Source organism: Ranitomeya imitator, chromosome 1, assembly GCF_032444005.1.
Source record: "Ranitomeya imitator isolate aRanImi1 chromosome 1, aRanImi1.pri, whole genome shotgun sequence".
NCBI classification, from domain to species: Eukaryota; Metazoa; Chordata; class Amphibia; order Anura; family Dendrobatidae; genus Ranitomeya; species Ranitomeya imitator.
This window is the reverse complement of record NC_091282.1, coordinates 889,637,805-889,663,023: the sequence shown is the minus strand read 5'-3', so window position 1 is coordinate 889,663,023 and position 25,219 is coordinate 889,637,805. Positions and strand designations below refer to the sequence as shown.

General features: G+C 40.6%; 1 protein-coding gene across 1 annotated transcript in view; it reads right to left on the bottom strand.

Annotated features, from left to right (window-relative positions):
• The window catches only part of LOC138658195 (neuronal acetylcholine receptor subunit alpha-7-like), a 343,558-nt gene that overhangs the window by 135,257 nt on the left and 183,082 nt on the right, over positions 1-25,219 (bottom strand). The window contains exons 5-6 of the mRNA XM_069745709.1: positions 14,583-14,662; positions 4,974-5,141 (exon numbers count right to left, since the gene is read on the bottom strand). Coding sequence (XP_069601810.1) covers positions 4,974-5,141; positions 14,583-14,662 — 248 coding nt within the window. The remainder of the gene's footprint in view (positions 1-4,973; positions 5,142-14,582; positions 14,663-25,219) is intronic.

Genomic DNA, 25,219 nt, shown 5'->3' with positions numbered 1-25,219 from the left:
AAGCCAGGATGGGATACACCCCCGAGTACTGCAGTAATTAAGAGCAGTCATTGATAGACCATTATTTTTAATCTTTAAATATTCTATAATAACAGGGTCTGTACCACAGGACTGTCGTATAGCAAATGTGGTGCCAATATTCAAAAGGGGTACAAAAACTGAACTCGGAAATTATAGGCCAGTAAGCTTAACCTCTACTGTGGGTAAAATCCTGGAGGGTATTCTAAGAGATTCTATGCTGTCCTGTCAGACTAATCTGATCAGTTTCTATGAAGAGGTAAGTTCTGGACTGGACCAAGGGAACACAGTGGACGTAGTGTATATTGACTTTTCAAAACCTTTTGATACGGTGCCACACAAACGGTTGATACATAAAATGAGAACAATGGGGATAGGGGAAAATATGTGTAACTGGGTTAAGAGCTGGCTCAAGGATAGGAAACAAAAAGGGTAGTTATTAATGGAGCACACTCGTACTCGGTCAGTATTGGACCAACTTCTTTTTAACATATTTATTAATGTCCTTAAAAAGACAGGGGGTCATACAGAGTAGAATTTCAATATTTGCAGATGACACTAAACTCTGCAGGGTAATCAACACAGAGGAGGACAATTTTATATTACAGGATGATTTATGTAAACTAGAAGCTTGGGCTGATAAATGGCAAATGAGCTTTAATGGGGATAAATGTAAGGTTATGCACTTGGGCAAAAGAAATAAGATGTATAACTATGTGCTTAATTGTAAAACACTGGGCAAAACCGTCAATGAAATAGACCTGGGTGTATGTGTGGATGACAAACTCACATTTAGTGGCCAGGGTCAGGCAGCTGCTACAAAGGCAAATAAAATAATGGGATGCATTAAAAGAGGCATAGATGCACATGAGGAGAACATAATTTTACCTCTATACAATTCACTAGTTCGACAACACTTAGAATACTGTGTGCAGTTCTGGTCTCTGGTGTATAAGAAAGACATAGCTGAACTAGAGCAGGTGCAGAGAAGAGCGACCAAGGTTATTAGAGGACTGGGAGGTCTGCAATACCAAGAGAGGTTATAACACTTGGGGTTATTTAGTTTGGAAAAACAAAGGCTAAGGGGTGATCTTATTTTAATGTATAAATATATGAGGGGACAGTACAAAGATTTTTCTAATGATCTTTTTACTCATAGACCTGAGACAGGGACAAGGGGGCATCCTCTACGTCTGGAGGAAAGAAGGTTAAAGCATAATCACAGACGTGGATTCTGAGGATACTGTAAGAGCAGCGAGACTATAGAACTCTCTGCCGTATAATCTTGTAATGAGTGATTCATTACAAAAATGTATGCTTTCTTGAAAAGTAGAATATTACAGGTTATATATACTAGATTCCTTGATAGGGCATTGATCCAGGGAACTAGTCTGATTGCCGTATGTGGAGTCGGGAAGGAATTTTTTTCCCCAATGTGGAGCTTACTGTTTGCCACATGGATCAACATGTTAGGGAATGTTAGGTTAGGCTATGGGTTGAACTAGATGGACATAAAGTCTTCGTTCAACCTTAAAAACTATGTTACTATGTTAGAATGTGAGGAAGAAATCTAAGCAACAGCACTTGTGAAAAAGTCTTGGGTATACTAATAGTTCAGACTGCACACGAGTCAACATTGTGATGCGGCAGCAAAAAATGAAAACACAATTCTAGGATGTATTAAGAGAAGCATAGATTCTAGATCAGTAAAGTAATTATCCCACTCCACTCCTCCTTGTCTACTCTGCCCAGTTCTGGGCACCACATTTTAAAAAAGACATTAAAAAGCTGAAGCAAGTTCAGAGAAGAGCAACCAGCATGGTGAGCAAGCTGCAAAGTATGTCCAACGAGGAATGGTTAAAGGATCTGGGAATGTTTACAGTAGCTTGCAAAAAAGAAAGTTACGTGGAAACTTAATAGCTGTCTACACATATCTGAAGGGATGTCAGAGTGCAGAGAGATTATTCTTATTGTCATTTGCACATGGAATCACGAGACACAATGGAATGAAACTGAAAGATAAAAATATACAGATTAAATATTAGAAAAAACTTTTTGACAGCGAGGGTAATCCATGAGTGGAACAGGCTGCCACGAGAGGTGATGAGTTGTCCTTCAATGGAATTCTTCAGATAGAAGCTGGACAGACATTTCTCTGAGATGGTTTAGTGAATCCTGCGCTGCATTAAGCCAAGGTTGGACACGATGAATCTTGAGGTTCCTTCCAACTCTAACATTCCATGATTCTGATTCTATGTCTATAAAGAAAAAGAACCCAGCACTCAACTGATGCTTTAGTGCAATTTTAATCGTAGTAGTACCCAATAAACGTTTCGGTCCTTGAATGGACCTTCGTCAGTAACGTACTGTAGAATAATAGAATAGACCGTATGGTCATAGGGTACAAAAAAGCAGCGTCTTATGTGTGAGTCAGATAGGAGCGGTACTGAGGAGACCGAGCTGGATGGTGGTGCTGTCAGACGCGGTGTCCACCGCTAGGGACTAGCGGTGGACACCGCGTCTGACAGCACCACCATCCAGCTCGGTCTCCTCAGTACCGCTCCTATCTGACTCACACATAAGACGCTGCTTTTTTGTACCCTATGACCATACAGTCTATTCTATTATTCTACAGTACGTTACTGACGAAGGTCCATTCAAGGACCGAAACGTTTATTGGGTACTACTACGATTAAAATTGCACTAAAGCATCAGTTGAGTGCTGGGTTCTTTTTCTTTATAGTCTATGAAGGTGTGGGAACCTAACCTAGCACCATTCTTCTCCAGTAGTGCACACGGTTTTTGTATCTGATTCTATGTCAACTGATTTCATTAGCTGACATGTGCCCCTAACAGCTGTGGGTGGAATCACTATCCAATCTCCGACAACAGCATTTAACAAGGCCGTGCCGTGAGCGCGTCAATAATCACGCCTTGTCATATGATCATGGTGCGCCGATTGGTTGGCAAGACAACTTGGGGTCTTCATGAGACCCTTGTGGTTGTCATTGTCACCCTGCTATAAGTGCAGCCCAGTGGCCAGTTTTCATAGCAGATTATGAATTCTGCTACACATAGCAGGACTGAAGGCCTGCTGTGTGTAGCACAGGTCAGAGTATCACAGCTTCAAGTCTCCTAATGAGACTATTGAAGCAAGTAAAAAAAAAGTTTTTAAAAATAATAAAAAATAGAAAAGTTTAAATTACCCTCCTTTTGCCCCACTCAAAATAAAACAACAACATTTTTTAAAATACACATATTTGGTATCGCTGCATTCAGAAACGCCCGATCTTTCAAAATATAAAAAGAAATAATCCGATCAGTAAACGGTGTAACGAGAAAAAAAATCAAAACCCCAGAATTATATTTTTTTGGTCTCTGTAATATTGCAATAAAATGCAATAATAAGTGATGAAAAGATCATATCTAAGCAAAATGGTATCAATAAAAACATCAGCACGTCGCAGAAAAAATAAGCCCTCACCCAGGCCAAAATACTGAAAAATTGAGTCGATATAGATCTCTGAAATTTTTTTTCAAGTAAAAAAGAAACTAGACATGTTTGGCATCTGCAAACTCATAAAGACCTGGAAAATCATAAGGACAGGTCAGTTGTAGCATGGTAGAAAAAAAAAATTGTGGAATTGCACTTTTTTTGCAATTTCTCCGCACTTTGAATTTTTTTGCTGTTTTCCAGTACACAATATGGTAAAATCAATGGTGTCGTTCAAAAGTACAAAAGTACAAGTCGTTCCACAAAAAACAAGCCCTCGCACTGCCATATTGACAGAAAAATAAAAAAGTTATGGCTCTGGTAAGACGGTGAGAGAAAAATGATGACATAAAAAATGGAAAATCCCAAGGTCGTGAAGAGGTTAAAGTCAAAAACGTGGTTTCAAATCCAACCAAGGGCAACATCTGCAAGGCGTTTTTATGTTCTCCCGTGTTTGCGTGGGTACTCCGGTTTCCTCCCACACTTCAAAGACAATAGGGACAGTGCTGAAAATGTCTGTAAAGCACTGTGGAATTAATGGTGCTATGTAAGTGAGTCAAATAAATAAATAAAAATAGATAAACCAATTACATAATAAGTTGATTGGAACTGGCTTACTTCCATCTATATGATGTAGTAATTGTATTTGTTTTCGCACATACATATTTTTCTGCAATTATTCTGTAATTGTTTCCCCCCCATATAGTTTCAGCTAGAAGCAACAAGCAATTGTTTGTCGTTGATAGAACTTCCCTGAAATAAAAAACAAGTGAGTAAAGGCTCCTTCCTTTGCTGAGGGTTGTTAGAATGAATTTTGCTAGAAAATGAGCATATGATCATTCACGTACCATATTAAAGGCTTTAGCTGTTATTCCAGCCCTCGCATATGCTTGCAGCTTTGGTCACTTTGATCAACTTTAACAGTTTTTTAGGAATCAAACCTGTATGTTTACAGGACCTTTTTAAACTCTACTTACAGCTCCCTACACAAGCCATGGCTTCAGCTGTCTAGACTAAATGCCCATCACACCAATGTAAAGTATGAAGAGTGAAACCCGTCCTGGCCTAGGAAGCTACTCTATATTACAGTAATGTCAAACTTCCACTCAGAGTGAATGTCCAAAAAGCTTTTAGTTATCCGTCATTTTTAATGGTGGTGGAGAAAAACGTGGAGACTAGATTTTAAAAAAATAAAGAAACTAACACAACCTCCTATGGCTCAACATACAGCAATTACCATACGAAATTCTCGGCTCCTTTTGACTAAGACAATATATAATGTGAGAAACAAATGATCACAGTTTCTTACATAATTGGAAGTGGCTGAGCTTATTTGGCCAGTGTAGCAGTGCACTCCTTACTAACATACTGTATAGTATAGGATCTATTTGTTTATTATGCAATACAATAAAGACATTAGATTCCATAAAATATTTGCTTCAGATTATTCTGAAAGTCTTACCTACTAAATCCCATTCTCCATTAGAAATATAACTTGAAATATCGGCATCTAGCATTTGTAGATCAAGTAGCCAGCCATTATGAGTCCAAGAACCAAATTTTAGTTTGCACTTTTGGACATCAAAAGGAAACCATCGTACATCAATGTGACATGTACTCTTCAAAATACCTGAAAAATGCAAATACATTTCATCTGTTCATACAAGGAGAATGTAGTTTAGTGAAAAATTTATTGGGTAGATTTTTGACACATTTAGTTCAACAGACTGGAGTTTTTTGGCTGTTCTTTCTCACTCATGTTTGGACAAACCAGTCTATTACTAGATGAGCAAAAACAACTATCTATGAAAAAGCAAAATGATAGTTCTGTCACAGTCTTTAAACAAATAATCATCAGGGGTGGTGATAGAAGCAAGGGGAGTTACACCAGCATCGCCCCTGATGACTATTAATTTAAGGGCGTTGATAAAAGCTGTAGGGCAGCTCTGCTGTCACTCACCCTGCTTCTATCACCGCCCCCCAATGATGTCTCATTTCAGGAAAGAGACAATGCTGATAGAAGCATGGACTGTGAAGGTGGTCACTGAAGCTGCAGTCACTTTTACATCACCCTCACCTGAAACAGAACATCATCAGAGAATGGCAGTGACAAAACTACTATGGTAAGTGATCATAGCGTTCTCCTCTGATGATGTCTTGTTTGGGGTAGTGGGGATAGAAGCTGCAGAGAAATGACTGCAGAATCTTCGTCCTGTAATCTCTTGCTTGTGAGGAGTCTCAAATGAAATGTCACAGAAAATAAAGTAAAAAAACAAACAGATATAATGAACATCAGATCAAAAGTAGCTAACTTCTCATCTTTTTTAATTTTAAAAAATGTATTCTTTATATATGGATAAGGAAAAATATGTTAACATTAAATTACAAAACACGTTAGATACCGTAATAGCAATTATATCAATAATTCTGAAAACACAATAATCATGGAAGGGTTTAACAGGGGGTAAAGGTGTGTGGTTTTAGGGAGAGTATGAAGGTTGTAGAAAGGTAAGCTTAGAACTCCTGTGTGTAGAAAATGTAAGATTTTTAAGCTTTTATTTAATAACTAGCTGAAGAGCCCGGCGTTGCCTGGGCATAGTAAATATCTGTGGTTAGTTATAGCACTTCACTTCTCTTATTTTCCCATCACGCCTCTCATTTTCCCCAACACATCTTTCATTTCCCTCTCACAGCTCTCATTTTCTCCCTCACACCTCTTATTTTCCCCCTCACTCCTCTCATTCCCCCCTAACACTTGTCATTTCAACCTCACATCTGTCATTTTCCGATCACTCCACTATTTTCCCTCACTCCTCTCATTTTGCACTCACACCTTTTCATTTTCACCTCACACCTCTCGTTTTCACCTCAGTATATACATGTTTGTCATCTCCCTTATATATAGTATACACCTGTATGTCATCTCCTGTATATAGTATATACCTGTGTGTCATCTCCCCTGATATAGTATATACCTGCTGTGTGTCATCTCCCCTGTATATAGTATATACCTATATGTCATCTCCTCCTATATATAGTATATACCTGTATGTCATCTCCTCCTGTCCTGTTTATAGTATATACCTGTGTGTCATCTCCCCTGTATATAGTATATATCTGTGTGTCATCTTCTCCTGTATATAGTATATACCTGTATGTCATCTCCTCCTATATATAGCATATACCTGTATGTCATCTCCTCCTATATATAGCATATACCTGTATGTCATCTCCTTCTGTATATTGTATATACCTGTAGGTCATCTGCTCCTGTATATAGTATATACCTGTATGTCATCTCCTCCCGTATATTGTATATACCTGTGTGTCATCTCTCCTGTATATAGTATATACCTGTGTGTTATCTCCCCTGTACATAGTATATATCTGTATGTCATTTCCTCCTGTATTAGACCTCGTTCACACGTTATTTGGTCAGTATTTTTACCTCAGTATTTGTAAGCTAAATTGGCAGCCTGATAAATCCCCAGCCAACAGCAAGCCCTCCCCCCTGGCAGTATATATTAGCTCACACATACACATAATAGATGGATTATGCCAGATTTCCTACATGGTACATTTGTTGCTCTTGTAGTTTGTCTGCTTATTAATCAGATTTTTATTTTTGAAGGATAATACCAGACTTGTGTGTGTTTTAGGGCGAGTTTCGTGTGTCTGTTGTGTGTGTTGAGTTGCGTGTGGCGACATGCATGTAGTGACTTTTGTGAGATGAGTTTTGTGTGGCGACATGTGTGTAGCATATTTTTGTGTGTCGAGTTGCATGTGACAGGTTAGTGTAGCAAGTTGTGTGCAGCAAGTTTTGCGCATGGCGAGTTTTGCGCGTGGCGAGTTTTATGTGTGGTGCCTTTTGAGTATGTGCAAGTTTTGTGTGAGGCAACTTTTGCATGTGTTGCAACTTTTGTGCATGTGGCAATTTTTCCGCGGGTGCAAGTTTTGCGTGTGGCGAGTGTTCCCATGAGGTGAGTTTTGCACGTGTGGCGAGTTTTGCGTGAGCCTAGTTTTGCATGTGGCGAGTTTTGCGCGTGACGAGTTTTGAGCGGCGACTTTTGTGTTTCGACTTTTATGTGGCGAGGTTGGTGTATGTGTGGTGAAATGTGTGCTGAGGGTGATATGTGTTCAAGCACGTGGTAGTGTGTGGCGCATTTTGTGTGTGTGTTCATATCCCAGTGTGTGGTGATTATCCCATGTCGGGGCCCCACCTTAGCAACTGTACGGTATATACTCTTTGGCGCCATCGCTCTCATTCTTTAAGTCCCCGTTGTTCACATCTGGCAGCTGTCAATTTGCCTCCAACACTTTTCCTTTCACTTTTTCCCCATTATGTAGATAGGGGCAAAATTGTTTGGTGAATTGGAAAGCGCGGGGTTAAAATTTCACCTCACAACATAGCCTATGACGCTCTCGGGGTCCAGACGTGTGACTGTGCAAAATTTTGTGGCTGTAGCTGCGACGGTGCAGATGCCAATCCCGGACATACACACACACATACACACATTCAGCTTTATATATTAGATTGATGTTGTGTATCTAGTTTAAGCAGGATTAGTAATAATTGTTAATTATGTGTAAGATATCTGAGTTTTTTCTACCATCTGGAGATAATTTTATAATTGAGTTCTTAATATTTCTTCCGACATGTGCCGCATATGTACAGCGCTGCTGGACCTGCGTTCTCGCAAACCGCCGTATGTACACTTCTTGATCACACAGGCTCATGCTATATGGGAGCTGACACTCTGCAGCAATGCCCACAATCATTGCTAGCATTTAACCCATCTGATGCTGCTGTCAATAGTGACAGCGACATCGAGAATCCTTGCAGAGGGATTGAGCTCCCTGTCAGGATGGCCACGTGGTCCTTCAGGGAAGGTGGCCTGTGAGCGCATGATCAGAGCAGTCGCTGACATGCCTCCTTCCTGCCTGTCAGACACTGGAAGCCCTGCAGTGAGGCAAGGAAGCAATGCAGAGTATCAGATCAGTGTAAAGATGATGTCCCATATTGGGGCAATGTAAAAAAGTTTTAAAAAGTTATTGAAAATTGTAAAAATATTAAAAAAAAAGAAGCAAAAATGAAAAAATACTCCAATAAATACATTTATTTATGCAATTTTTTTCTTTAAAGTACACATATTTCGTATCACAGAGTCTGAAACGACCTGACCTATAAAACTATACCACTAGTTAAACCTTTCCAAAAAAATGGGGCAAAAAATTGCTTTTTCATCATACCACCGAATATAAAGTGCAATAAAACACGATCAAAAAGACAAATTTTAATAAAACTGGAACTGCTGAAAACATCATCTTGTCCCGCAAAAGAGAAAGCCACCATACAGCTGTCAGCAGAAATATTTAAAAAAATATGGCTATCAGAGCAAAGTAATGCAAAAATGATTTTTTTTTTCTAGAAAAGTTTTTATTGTGTAAAAACGCCAAAACAAAAAAAATTACACAAATGGGGTATCGCTGTAATCGTGCTGACCAAAAGAATAAAACTGCTGCACAAATTTTACCACATGCTGAGTGGCATAAAAAAAATTCCTGAAATGCTGGTTTTTGTTCATTCTGCCTCCCAAAAAACGGAATTCAAAAAGTCAAATGGCACTGATTCCCTTCTGAGCCCTGTCATGAGCCCAAACAGTCGTTTTCCCCCACATATGGGAAATTACACAACAAATTTTGGGGCCCATTTTCTCCTGTTATATATGTGAAAGTAAAAAAAATTGGGTCTAAAGGAAAAATCTTTGAAGAAAGATTAAATGTTTATTTTCCTTCCAAATTCCATTAATTCTTGTGAAGCACATGAAGGGTTAATAAACTTCTTTAATGTGGGTTTCAGCGTCTTGAGGAGTGCAGTTTTTAGAATGGTTTCACTTTTGGGTATTTCTATCATATCAAATTTTGTGGTGCATTTTGTCCTGATACCCTTGCGAAAATAAAAAAGTTTGGGTCTCAAGTAAATTTTTTGTGAAAAAAGTAAAATGTTCATTTTTTCCTTCCTCATTGGTTTAGTTCTCATGAAGCACCTAAAGGGTTAATATACTTCTTGAATGTGGTTTTGGGCACCTTGAGGGGGGCAGTTTTTAGAATGGTGAAACTTTTGGGTATTTTCTGTTATATTGACCCCCCCCAAACTCACTTCAAATGTAAGGTGGTCCCTAAAATAAATGGTTTTGTAAATTTTGTTGTAAAAATGAGAATTCACTGGACAAATTTGAATCCTTATAACTTCTTAACAAAAAAAATTATGCTTAAAAAATTGTGCTGATGTAAAGTAGACATGTGGGAAATGTTATTTATTAACTATTTTGTGTGATATGGCGCTCTGATTTAAGTGCATAAAAATTAAAATGTAGAAAATTGCTAAATTTTTGCCAAACTTATGATTTTTTACACAAATAAACGTAAGTCATATCAAACAAATTTTACCAGTATCATGAAAGACAGTATGTCATAAGAAAACAGCTTCAGAATCAGTTGGATCCGTTGAAGTGTTGCAGAGTTATTAACTCATAAAGTGACAGTGGTCAGAACTAAAAAAAATGGCCTTGTCAGGAAGGTGAAAACAGGCTTTGGGGTGAAAGGATTAAAATGGTTTGTATTTCGTCTGGTATAAAGCAAGTATTTACTTCTATTTCCCAGAAAAGTATTTATTTTTTATTACATATACTCTTTTTAAGGGTTTGATATTATTTTCTTTTTTCCATTTTTTTACAGTTCTCGCACAGTATTACCAATGGTTGTACTTCATATAACTGATATAGGCAATGTAATTATGTCCTTAAGAACTAGACATTGCCAATCATTTACCGTATATACTCGAGTATAAGCCGAGATTTTCAGCCCATTTTTTTGGGCTGAAAGTCCCCCTCTCGGCTTATACTCGAGTCATATACCCGGGTGTCGGCAGGTGAGGGGGAGCGGGGGCTGTGTAGTCATTCTTACCTGCTCCCAGCGCGGTCCCTGCAGTCCCTGGCTTCTCCGGCGCTGCAGATTCTTCCTGCACTGAGCGGTCACATGGCACCGCTCATTACAGAAATGAATAGGCAGCTCCACCCCCATAGGGGAGGAGCCGCATATTCATTTCTGTAATGATCGGTGCCATGTGACCGCTCAATTACAGGAAGAATCTGCAGCGCTGGAGAAGCCAGGGACTGCAGGGACCGCGCCGCAGCAGGTAAGGGGAGCGCAGCGCTATAATTACCTGCTCCTCGCTCCGGCTCCGTCTGCAGCGTCCTCTAGCAGTGACGCTCAGGTTAGAGGGCGCTGTGACGTAGTCAGTGCGCGCCCTCTGCTGAGCGTCAGTGCTGGAGACGGAGCCACACGAGGAGCAGGTAATTATTGAAAGCGCCGGCGTCCTGAGAAGAGAGGTGAGTATGTGATTTTTTTTTTTTTATGGCAGCACCAGCAGCATTCTAAGGAGCACCTATGGGGCCATAAAGGTGCAGAGCATATAAGGGGCACAGCATTATAAGGAGCACCTATGGGGCCATAAAGGTGCAGAGCATATATGGGGCACAGCATTATAAGGAGCACCTATGGGGCCATAAAGGTGCAGAGCATATATGGGGCACAGCATTATAAGGAGCACCTATGGGGCCATAAAGGTGCAGAGCATATATGGGGCACAGCATTATAAGGAGCACCTATGGGGCCATAAAGGTGCAGAGCATATATGGGGCACAGCATTATAAGGAGCATCTATGGGGCCATAAAGGTGCAGAGCATATATGGGGCACAGCATTATAAGGAGCACCTATGGGGCCATAAAGGTGCAGAGCATATATGGGGCACAGCATTATAAGGAGCATCTATGGAGCCATAAAGGTGCAGAGCATATATGGGGCACAGCATTATAAGGAGCATCTATGGAGCCATAAAGGTGCAGAGCATATATGGGGCACAGCATTCTAAGGAGCATTTATGGGGCCATAATCAAAGGTGCAGAGCATATATGGCACAGCATTATAAGGAGCATTTATGGGGCCATAATCAAAGGTGCAGAGCATATATGGGGCACAGCATTCTAAGGAGCATTTATGGGGCCATAAAGGTGCAGAGCATATATGGCACAACATTATAAGGAGCATCTATGGGGCCATAATCAAAGGTGCAGAGCATATATGGCACAACATTATAAGGAGCATTTATGGGGCCATAATCAACGGTGCAGAGCATTCTATATAGCACAGTTGTATATGGAGCATCTATGGGGCAATAATGAACGGTATGGAGCATCTATTTTTATTTTTGAAATTCACCGGTAGCTGCTGCATTTTCTACCCTAGGCTTATACTCGAGTCAATAAGTTTTCCCAGTTTTTTGTGGCAAAATTAGGGGGGTCGGCTTATACTCGGGTCGGCTTATACTCGATTATATACGGTATTCTTAGGTGGGCAAAGAGCTCACTTAATTAATTTATAGTAATTGCATCACTGTTAGGCTACTTTCACACTTGCGTTGTTTGCTGTACGTCGCAATGCGTCGTTTTGGGACTTGTATTACTGACGCATTGTGACGTATGGCCACACGTCGCATCCGTCCTGCAACAGATGCATCATGTATTTGGTGGACGCGACACACAAAAAAAGTTCAATGTAACCTTTTTTTGTGCATTGTGTCCTCCATTTTCGACCACGCATGCGCGGCCGAAACTCTGCCCCCTCCTCCCCGCTCATCGCAATGGACAGCGGATGCGTTGTAAAACTGCATCCGCTGCCCACGTTGTGCTAAATTTAACACACTGTCCGTCGGTACGTCGGGCCGACGCAAGTGTGAAAGTAGCCTTATTTCTTAATTATTCAATATGTAGTTTACTTAAAGGGGTGGTCTGAAAGCAAAGTCAATTTTTCTCTTAACTCACTGACTATTTGATGCTATTATCTAATCTATTTTCTTTTATACTTGCTTTAAAAGATCTCTACCATTCGCTAACTACACTGTCTAACAGTTATTGTATGTTTTTTCTCTATTTCTTGTGTGATCTTGATTCATTTGAGTATCCCAGATACTCAAACAAAGCATCATCAGAGCAGAGGACAGAGGCTGCAGTCATTGTCACAGTCCCTGCCCCCTCTTTGACACAAAACGACATTATGGACACTCATTTCAGGGGTGGTGCTGTCCATGCATTCCTCCCTGTGCAATGTGGACAGTGCGCAGTCTCCCCTGTGTGCGCTCTGTTTGTTTAGACGAATATTAATAAACCAGGAACAGGGTGGTGTCATTATACCCGGCGGTGCAGGAGACCAGCGATGCCCCAGCAAGAGACATCACTGGTCTCTACCGGGTATTCTGAATTTGCCATACAGGTCCAGAGATATCGGCCTTTACACTTACTACAACCAATATGCTCATTTTTATGGTCTTTCTGAAAGTGATATGGCTCACAGGGTAATTATGCACAGCAGCCTAATTACATATTCCAAGATAATTCTGTGAACCACACCCCCTTGAGAAGACCATAAAAATTAGCATAAAATAAAAAAGCCTATATGTCTGCAACCATATAGAAGATTAGAGAAAAAAAAACATTTAAAGGGAATCTGTCACACCAAAAATCGTATATGAGCTAAAGCCATCGGCATCAAGGGGCTTATCTACAGCATAATGTAATGCTGTAGATAAGCCCCCAATGTAATCTGAAAGGTAAGAAAAACAGGTTATATTATACTCACCCAGGGGCGGTCCCGCTGCGGTCTGGTCGGTTGGGTGTCGCGGTCCGGGTCCGGCGCCTCCTATCTTCATAGGATGACGTCCTCTTCTTGTCTTCCTGCAGCGGCTCCGGCTCCGGCATACTTTATCTGCCCTGTTGAGGGCAGAGCAAAGTATTGAAGTGCGCAGGTGCCGGGGAAGGTAAGAGAGGCCCGGCGCCTGCGCACTGCAGTACTTTGCTCTGCCCTCAACAGGGCAGATAAAGTACACCTGCGCTGGAGCCGCTGCAGGAAGACAAGAAGAGTATGTCATCATATGAAGATAGAAGGCCCCGGACCGCGACGGGACCTTCCCTGGGTGAGTATAATATAACCTGTTTTTCCTACCTTTCAGGTTACATCGGGGGCTTATCTACATCTTTACAGAATGCTGTAGATAAGCCCCTGACGCCGGTGGCCTTATCTCATATATGATTTTTGGGGTGACAGATTCCCTTTAATAAAATTCAACTCAGAGCAGTATAAATAAAATTAGAGCCAAAACTGTCTACTTTTGACCTGTGGAAAACAAATCTTTAAGCGATAGGTGGCAGGTTTCATTATGATAGCCCTGTGCATAAATTATCTTATTAGAGAATATAATAAGAGTAAATACAAAGCAGACCAGATAAGTAAATAAATTAATGCAGGCACTACATTTTTACTTTTCGGTCTAAAACTACAGGTCTATAGTCACATCTGCAGTCACATTGTGAATCCTCACGTCACACGCGCTGTATGCTGTTAGGACTCTTCGGTGCCAGTGCTTGGAGTGGCATTTATGTGATATGCATAGTCCTGACCACCTTCTGACTAGACTGTTTCCAGCCTTGCTCAACACACTTGCCCCATCTAGTCGTAATGTGGCCAGGATTGCATATTGCATACTTGCAACCACATGGCCGCTGCCTCCAGTGCCAGTGAATCCTCACAGCGCACAGTGCATAGGATGTGAATATTCACAACTCTGCAGTCACATAGAGTAGTAGTTTTTGACTGGACAACCCCTTTACAGGAACTGTTCATTACTTTTGTAGTGATTACCTCTTCCTGGGTTAAGTGATCAATTTAAGATCAGTGGGGGTCTGATAACTGGCAGCCCCACTGATCAGTTGTTGTCACTTCCCGTGGCTGCTGGACGTATAGAGCCGAACACACAGCTTTGTACACTTCTTAGTAGTCTCTGACACTCACCGTTCTTATATTGATGAATTATAGATAGGAGTTGTTCACTACCTTTATATTGATAACCTATCCTATGTCCTAGGCTGAACCTGTTTGGATAGATTTCTGCATAGTTATGGATAGTATGAATAGTTGTGTTAAACTTAATAGAAATAACACACATTGGCTCTTACCTGGAGGTATATATTGACAAGCTCCTGAGGAATTCACCAAGACATTAGTGTGAAATGTTGCATCAAATCTTTCATCTGCACTAAAACACATACAGGATAAAAAATATTTAGTTATATATTTTGCTACACATTTAGAATCACAACTTTGTGCACACTAACACTTCTAGATAGTGGCTAGGAGAGCAAATCTCAAAATATATCCACATTATATTGAACATTTATGGACTTCCATAAGAAAGGATGACACGGTAAATACCATTCAGAGTATAATATTTAGATTTTATCTACTGATTTTATGTCTAGTATTCCAGATAATATTTTAAGGGATCCTTGAGTCTCTTGCTGTTACATTTGTACTCTGACTTGCTCCAGTGATATGTGCCTGTCTCCTACACTACAGTATTCATCCTGTTGGAGGTGCTGGTGATAGAGGAAATGTTATGGTCAATATTTGTGAGTAGAGATGGGCGAACCCAAACAGTAAAGTCTGGGGTCTGTACTGAACACCTAGTGTTCAGGCACGGACCCCCAACTGGGACTTCTCCAGGAAGTCCATATTACTGTTCGGGTTTGGCACCCCGAACATCGGGTGTTTCCCACGCTGCCATCTGAATGACAATGTGAGAAACACTGGTGGCTCTGATCAGTGGTAAGATCATTACTGCTGGTCAGAGAGCTGCAGTACCCACTCTGTCAGATGACAGCATGAACCAGCAGCTGTGACTGATGGTTAGAAAGTTAGCTCAGGTCACACCTGCTATCGCTGATAACTGCGAGAAAATGCACCACTTATGGGAGTATTCAACAGCTGGCGCCTGTGCTAACAATAAATAAATAAAAAATGACCTCGGGTCTCTTCTATTTTTGCTAGCCAGTGCAGTCAAAACTAACAGCTACAGATTCCATCCTTCAGCTGTCAGAATTATCATGACTGGTTATCAAGAATAGAGAGGTCTCATGACAATTTTTTAAATGATTTAAATTAATAATTTAAAAAATTGGCATATGGTCCCCCCACATTTTTGACAACCAGCCAAGCTAGAGCAAACAGCTAGGGGCTGGTATTCTCAGACTGGTAAGAGGCCATGGTTATTGGCCTCTCCAAGCTAAAAATAGAAGCCCGGGGGCCACCCCAGAAAATGTGCACCTATTAGATGTGCAAATTCTGGCACTTTCAAACGGCTCTTCCCACTTGCCCTGGTGCGGTGGCAAGTGGGTTAAATGGTTGTGGGGTTGATGTCAGCTATTTCATGGCCGTTGACAGAAAGCCCACAGTTAGTTATTAATCAGATGCTTGAGCAATATTTTTGCTGTTAAGTCTCAAATTATCAGTCTGACTGGGTGGAATATATTTCTTCGAATTTGCAGTTAATATTCAATATCAAGAATTTATTAAAACATTTTTTTTAATTTTGTTTATCATACACATTCTGGTTTTATTTTGGCCTCCAAGATGGATGCTCTAGAGACTGAAACATTTGTGGATAAGAGCTTAAGGAAAGCACAGAGTAGTCAGCATTTATTTGCCAATAATAAGCATTCTAACGAGTCAAGCTTGAATTTGGGCGCAAGCTTTGGTTATCCACTAAAACATCAAACATCTGGTTCCTTTTACCAAGCTAGAGTCCAAATTCATTGGTCCATATGAAATAATTGTGGTAATTAATCCTGTGGCTTTCTGTCTGAAACCTACTCCATCCTTTAAGATACCATATGTTAAATAAATCTCTGCTCAAAAACATACAAATGGTCAAAGATACTCTGCCTCCCATTATGATCAGAGGTAACCTGGGATAAGAGGTACAAAAGATTCTTGATTCCAATGTGCTGAGTTGCTCTCTGCTATCTGTCTGCTATCTGAGTGGGAACCAGTACAGGAAAGTGGGCGCAGGAATATGAGGACCCCAGAGCCAGGACGAGCATCTCAGAGGCTAGAGGAACCAGCATTGAGAATGAAAACTCAGGCTGAAAATATGAACTTGTGCTGTACTGAAACTGCCACGGATTGTTTGTTATCAAGTAAAGTTGCACTGTTACAGCAGAATACAGTGTCTATTCCCGATTATCCGGAGACTGGACTATGGGATCAGCAGGATCTGCACACGTGAGTTTTGTGCAATACTCCCACAACACACATCAGACAGGACACTATGTTTTCTTTGCGAGGTGCCAGGGTGTGCCGGAACAGCAGCCCCTCGACATGACTACCACCCTGGCCACCTCACAAATATAACAAACTGTAGTCCTTATTATATTTTTCTAACCATTAAATGTTAATTGGTTTTGGTTAGCAAGACAGGTTTGAAGCATTAGACACATTGTTGCACAGTTATTGTTTCTTTTTCTACTTGCAATAATGATAGCAGTATGTAAACTTGTGCTCACACACTTTAATTAAATGTCAGTCAAGCACTTGTTCACCTGGTGCAGAGTTCCCTTACAGCCTGGTGCACACTGCCCATAAAGCCTGGTGCACACTGTTCTTATGGCCTGGTGCACACTGCCCTTACAGCCTGGTGCACACTGCCCGTACAGCCTGGTGCACACTGCCCATACAGCCTGGTGCACACATGGTCATGGTGCTGCTGGTGGTGATGGTGTAGCTGCTGCAAGGAGAGGACATAGTTAATCTGTGCCTTTTTCATGTCCAATTGAAACACCTTCCTCAGGTGTATGCAGGTGACAGAACGTTCTGCATCACTTCGTTAGCCCGAGTACCGCTGGATGAATGGTGAGGCCAGAACATGTTGATGGGGTGTTAGATTGGATAGCCAAGAGTGCCTCCAGTTCCTTTGAATGGTCTTTCACCCAATCCACTGCAGAAAGTGTAGAGTTGGCACCTGATGACCATGGGCATCTTTCTTCCACCTCACCTCCTCGCAAATCAACCAAGCAGTCTGAGCTCCATGTAATGCAGCAGTCTCTTCTGCTTTTTGATGACTCCACTGGCTGGGGTTCTGTGACCTATCCACATGGCCCTGCCCCAGAAGTGGAATAGACTGTGAGCACTGATATTTAACCACTTGCTATGTTGGAGGATGAGCACATGGGAGGGCTAGTTCACATGGTCAGCGGACCACCTCAACACATCTCAGAGGATGACGTAACACAGGTGCCAATTGCTGCGTCTTTCTTCAGTGTGCAGAATGGCAAGGAGGACAGGGGTGATGAGTGGATGGAAGATGATGCAGGGGATGGTAAGATCCTAGACTCCACATGGACCGATCGGCCCCTAGCCAGTACGTTGGCTACTACTGCCCACTGCGCCGAGGAAATGAACAAACCAAAGCCAGCAAAATGGAGCTCCCTGGTGTGGCATTTCTTCAGGCAATGCACTGGCAACAAGACACAGTAGATCGCACGCTGTGCCGTCAGAGCCTGTAGCGGGGCATAAATCTTCTGAATCTAAGCACAACCTGCATGACAAGGCATCTGAATTTCAAGCACGAGGTGCAGTGGAGTACACATTTTAAAAAGAATGACAGATCTTTTCCTCCTCCTGCGCCCTTTTCTGCTGCGATCTTGGCCTTTTCCTCCAGCTCAAGATCAACAGGGTCACCTGCCTCCCTGCAAAGAGAGGATGTGACAGCACCACCACCATCATCAAGAATCTCCACACCATCACATGGAAGTGTTCACGACTCCATCCCCCAAATCACGAGCCATAGACCTTAATGACAGCATTTCCAAATTTTAAAAAACTGATGGCGTTGGCTTTCCCACAGTACGTTGTTCCCAGAAGAGGGGATACTGTCATGATTCCCTCAGTGTGTCAGGGATGCAGGCACTCATGGCTTAACCATCTAATTTGGTACAGGGGCGTGCTGAAGCTGTCAGTACTTTGATTGACAGCTCTGTCATCCAGTGTCGTGCAGGGTCTTGCTAAGCTGACGGTGTTTTGATTGACAGTTCGGCCGTCCAATCTTAGACTAGGAGGTGCTGGCTGTCTGCAGATGTTCATTGTCCCAGGTGATTGCCAGACTACTTAACTGGCTGTGCCAAACGTACATTCAGCTTTTGTTTGGTTTACCTCTCTTTGCCTTGTGTTCAGTTTGTTGATTTTTGTTTGTTGGAAAAAGATGTGGAAATTGCAGATATAGTAGCAAGAGGACCACTAGTCACAAATAGGAGAACTAAAAATTTCAAGGATATGTTAGTCCAGAATAGAATTAAAAGATAGTCTAATAATTGGTTAAAGAGGAGCATACCAGTTGGTAACCATAAATATGGGAATTGTTTGTTCTGTTCTTTTCATTTGACAATTTCAAATAAACATCTGAATATAGGCGGCATCACACATGTAGTGCAGGATTTCACTACATGCCGCACTTGTTATCTTGTTTATGTAATTTTCTGTCCCTGCGGTTTTCACTATATTGGGAAAAACTATTCGCCTCCTGTTTGTTCGTTTCAGAGAACATTTTAATTCAATCCTATCTGGTAAGGGGGTTCCCAGGTTAATTAATCATCTTAGGAACTCCCATGCTGGTAACTCTGAAGTCCTGCGATTCGCAGGGATTGAAAAGGTTAAATTGACTGCAAACGGGGGAGATCTCCACAGAATTCTATTGAGAAAAGAAGCTCGGCACGTACTCGAGCACAAGATGCCACAGGATTTAACGATAGATATGTCTGTTTTCTTGTAATTCTTTCTTCATTTTAACTGCACTGTATATGTGATTTTAATTTATTGAATTGTTTTTACTTTGCTGCTGTTCACTGAATTTTGTATAAATGTGGGAGGTCCTTCATTGATTTGAATGGCGCAAGAAGTGATATGACTTTGCACTTACATAGGAGCCCCGTCATTTCCTCCTCACCTAGGACCCGTTGAAGTGCAAGTGAGCGCGAAATGGCCGTCGTCCAGTGCGGTTTCCATTTGAAAGCCTACCTGCCTCAGTTTTACATGTATCCATAATAAAAGGACATTGTTTGTGGGATGGTGAGTGCCATGCTCTCTTTTTATACATAGTGATTAGGACATATGTTTTACTTTCTGCTGATTGGCACTCGTGGCCCTGGAGTTACATTAAGCCTCAGTCCCCAAAGCTGTGCAGCGGTGCCGTTCATTCCTATTTTGTGCATGCAAGATATTGGTTCATTTTGATCACTGTGATAGACCCAATCACAGTGAACTAAATAAAATAAATAAATCAACTCCCCTTTATCACACCCTTAGTTTGGTAAAAATAAAAAAAATGTATTTTTTCACCATTAGGGTTAGGGTTAGTGTTGTGGTTAGAGCTAGAGTTAGGTTTGGGGCTAAGGTTAGGATTGGGGCTAGGGTTAGAGCTAGGGTTAATGTTGGGCTAGGGTTGGGCCAGGATTAGGCTTAAGACTAGGGTTAGAGCTAGTGTCAGTGTTGGGCTAGGGTTGAGATAGAGTTAGGGTTGGGGTTAGGGTTGTGTTGGGGTTAGGGTCATGTTAAGGTTAGGGTTGTTAGGGCTATGTTTAGGATTAGGGTTAGGGGTGTGTTGGGGTTACAGCTGGGGTTAGGGCTGTGTAGGGTTGGAGTTAGAATTGGGGGTTTCCACTATTTAGGTACATCAGGGAGTCTCCAAACGAAAGCCATTGATTTTAGCCAATTTTGAGTTCAAAATGTCAATCGGTGCTCCCTCACTTCTGAGCCCTGCCTTGCGCACAAACAGGGCTTTCCCCCACATACGGGGTATTGGCGTACTCAGGAGAAATTGCACAACAAATGTTGTTGTCCATTTTCTCCTGATACCCTTGTTAAAATAAAAAAGGTTTGCTTCCAAATTAAATTTTTTTGTGAAAAAAGTAAAATGTTCATATCTTCCTTCCACATTGGTTTAGTTCTCGTGAAGCACCTGAAGGGTTAATAAACTTCTTGAATGTGGTTTTGCGCACCATGAGGGGTTCAGTTTTTAGAACGGTGTCACTTTTGTGCATTTTCTGTTATATTGACCCCCCAAACTCACTTCAAATGTGAGATGGTCTCTAAAAAAATGGTTTTGTAAATTTTGTTGGGAAAATGAAAAATCACTGGTCAACTTTTAACCCTTATAACGTCCTAACAAAAAAATTATGTTTCCAAAATTGTTCTGATGTAAAGTAGACATGTGGGAAATGTTATTTATTAACTATTTTGTGCAATATGACTCCCTGATTTAAGGGGGAAAAAAATTTAAAGTTTGAAAATTGCAAAATTTAATTTTTTACCAAACATCTATTTTTTCAGATATAAACACAAGTCATATTGAAGAAATTTTTTCACTAACATGAAGTACAATATGTCATGAAAAAACAGTCTCCGAATCAGTGGGATCCATTGAAGTGTTCCAGAGCTTTGACCTCATAAAGTAACAGTGGTCAGAATTGTTAAAAATTGGCTTGGTCATTTAGTAAAAAATTGGCTGTCACTAAAGGGTTAAGGCTTAGGAGTGGACAACAATAAATGGGTTTTACAGTATATGAAATAATTAGATACAAATGGTAAATGCCATCACTTCTACATTGAATGAGCTTGATAGAAAAGAATCACCATATGCCCAGAATAAAGGGGTGACAACTTCCACAAACTTTCACACAGTGAACCCTATTAAGAAACACCTCATTGGTAAAGATGGTGAAATGGAGAATATTGGGTGCACTGAAGAAATCCTATATCTGGAATTTTTTGTGATAGTGAAAAAAGAATAATAAACTGAATAGTCAGGTGAGCAGCAGGAATAAAATAGGATGAAAAGGCTTGCCCTTTTGGCCTGGCGACATGAAAGGTCCACTTTAAAAAGTTATACGAGTATTACTATTTACTGATGATTATTATTGTTTTAAAAGATAATGTTCTCTATGTACTGTACGCAAATCTCTACACATACAAGTATGTCTTTCGTTCAAAATCTCTAACCAATTTATGCAGATTATATGCAAATTTGCACACATCATTTTGTGTGATACCATATGTCCAGTATCTCGGAATCAAACATAAAATGTAATTAATGTATACACAGACAACAATATTTTATTCAAGCATTACCAAACATAATTTGCAATTTCATCAAATACAATCATGCAAACCATTTTTAATATAGTTATCTTATCTCATTAGCATTCTCAATGGCAGCTACATGGAAGCCTACAACTGATTTAATATTGAACTTGTCTGATCAGGATGTAGAATCTGAAATAGCATAAGCATAATACTCATTTACAATTCGTCATTATATTTGTTCAATAATTCAGGATGTTATTTTACAGACATGCCACGTTGATTGTTTGGACAATGGATTAGGGAATGATATATATAAAAGTTTATGAACATTTTTGTGCATTAAATTTGGAATGCAGTCATTTATGTAGTATTTATAAAATGTTCAATACACCAACACCTGAAAATTCAAGATGCAAAACTAGCACTTGCCTAACGATAACTTTCGTTGAGCCACAATTGCGGGTTTGGTATGCAGAAGCTGATATGCATGTTTTGTACAGTGGCAGCTCTAATTCCAAGTACACATCAGCAAAGGTTTCCTTGGCACAATTAACACCGTATTGGCTTTTGCAGTATAAAATATCTTAATCCTCTTAACGGCATTTTTTTATTTTGCCCCTTTTGTAAGCCTTCGGTAATGTATATACAGGTTGTGTAATAAAATCATCGCTGTCTTCTGCCATTCCCAGCACCACTCTGAACCTCTCTGGCCTCATGTGACTGCAATTGTGAGCAGCATCTTCTGTGTGGACTAGTAGTTGCTTTCTCAATGTAAGTCTGTAAGATTCAGATCAAGGCTTTCATAGGCTTATAATAAAAGGGTTATCTGAGGTTTTAGTCACTTTTTTTGGATGGGGCTAACAACAGATGATCTCTGCCGGCTCAGAAGGTTACTCTCTTACTTCCTTTGACCACTCTTCAACAGAGCAGCTCATTCTCTTTCAGTTTGCACTATCAACAAGATGTCACGGCCGGCATTCTGCTGATTCATAGCCATCTCCTGGTAGTTAGGCAGCGTGGAGCCAGCTGTCAATCAGCATAACATCGGCAGTGACACTTATTCAACAAAGGAGAGCAGAACATCACGAGAAGCAGGAGAATTGCCAGAAGGAGCAGTCTGTGACCACTCTGAGCTCGCAGAGAAGAAGCTGATAGTTAGCAACTCCCAGCTGGTAAGTTCTTAACCCAATACGAAAAAACAAACAATTTCCCAGATATCCCCTTTAACGGTTCACTCACACAGCCAAAAAACATGGCCAAGTGCTATCCGATGTTTTATTGGCTAACACTCAGACCAATGTTATACTTTGGGGCAGTGCAGATCTGTGATTATTTTCTCATGCCGATTCGGCATGAGAAAGCAATCACAGCATGCTACATGAGGCTCCGTTATTTGGTTCACATGAACAGATATAAGTCTATGGGTGCGTGTAATACTTCGGACTGCACTCGGATTTCATACGAGTGCAATCCAATGTATGCACACAGAGACAATGGAGAAGATGGAGAAATTAAATTCTTCTCCTCACCTGTGACATGATTCTCTCATGCGAGAAAATAGGAGCACACTCAAATGACACTTGGATCAAACTCTAAAATAGTTTGAGCCAAGAGCCATTAGTATAATCCGCCAAATTCTCTTGCTTGAGAGAGTATACACCTGTGTAAGTGAACCTGAAGAAAGGGCACCTGCCTGCGTAGAAATTTCTTCAGCTGAAAATCATTTAATTAATCTGAATGGGGTTGTTTCTCGAGTGTGTGTATGGATTACTGCAAGCAGCAGTAATCATTCCTGATTTTCTATTCTTTTGCATGTTTGTCACAATTAAATATTTCAGATCATGAAAAAAATGTAAATATTAGACAAAGATAACACAAGCAAACACAAAATGCAGTTTTTAAATGAAGGTCTTTATTATTAAGGGAAAAAGAAATCCCAACCTACAGCGGCCCTGAGTGAAATAGTGTTCCCCCAAAAAAGCATAAATGTACTGTGGTTTATCACATGTTTGGGAAGCCAAGTTCAAATTCCCTAGCTATTCCCAGGCCTGATTACTGCCACACTCACTCTTAATCAAGAAATCACTTAAATTGGACCTGCCTGACAAAGCGAAGTAGACAATAAGATCCTCAAAAGCTAGACATCATGCCGCGATCCAAAAGAATTCTGGAAATAATGAGAAACAAAGTAATTGACATCAGTCTGGAAAAGGTTATAAAGCCATTTATATAGCTTTGGGTCTCCAGCAAACCATTGCAGGAGTCATTATCCACAAATGGCGAAAAGATGGAACGATGCTGAACCTTTCCAGGGGTGGCTGGCCAATCCTAATCACCCCAAGAATGCAGCGAGGACTCATGCAAGAGGTCACAAAAGACCTCACAATAGCATTCAAATAACTGTAGGCCGTACTTGCATCAAGGTCAGTTAAGGTCAGTATTCATGACTTCACCATAAGAAAGAGACTGGGAAAAAATGGCGTGCATGGCAGAGTTCCAAGACAAAAACCACCGCTGACCAATAAGAACATTCATGCTTGTCTCAGTTTTGCCAGAAAACATCTTAATGATCTCCAAGACTTTTGGGAGAATGCTCTGTGGACTGATGACACAAAAGTTAAACTTTTTGGAAAGTATGTTCCATAACATCTGCCATAGACGTAACACAGCATTTCAGAAAAGGAACATCATACCAACAATAAAATTTGGTGGTCGGAGTGTGATGGTGTGGGGCTGTTTTGCTGCTTCATGGCCTGGAAGGCTTGCTGTCACGGGGTTGCAGCAATGGAGCAGAGGCAGAAGACCGCATCGTCTGGTCACTTCTACTACACTGAGAAACTCTTCTCCAATGTATTAAAAGTGTTAAGGGCAGAAAAAGTGCCCCCTGGTCCAAGGTCACTCGTCAGTCAAATCGTGACACTTGCTTTGTTAGATGGAAGCATCAATTCTGCTACCAAAAAATCCAGAAGGATAGTGTCCAGCCATCTGTTTGTGACCTCAAGCTGAAGTGCACTTGGGTTATGCAGCAGGACAATGATCCACAGCACACCAGCAAGTCCACCTTTGAATAGCTTAAGAAAAACAAAATCAAAACATAGTCAAATTCTTGACCTTAATCTGATTGAGATGCTGTGACATCACCTTAAAAAGGCAGTTCATATTTGGAAACCTTCCAATGTGGCTGAAATACAGCAATTCTGCAAAGATTAGTGGGCCAAAATTCCCCAGAGCGTTGTAAAAGACTAATTGCCAGTTATTACTAACACTTGATTGCAGTTGTTGCTGCTAAGCGTGGCCCGACCAATTATTAAGTTTAGGGGGCAATCACTTTTTCAAACAGGGCCTTGTAGGTTTGGATTTCTTTTTTTTTTTCTTTTATGAATAAAGACCTTCATTTAAAAATTGCATTTTGGGTTTACTTGTGTTATCTTTGTCTAATATTTAAATTTGCTGATCGGAAATATTTAAATGTGACAAACATGCAAAAGAATAGCAAATAACGAAGGGACACACACTTTTTCACACAATTGTACTTGGTATATTCAATACTCAGTTTGTATCCCAAGTCCCTTAATGCTGTTTTTATAAGTTTTCATATTTAAAATAAATCTCTTATTTTCAAATGAGCAAACAAGTTTTCTCATCCATACAGAATGATAGCATTTGACAGGTATCCAAAATA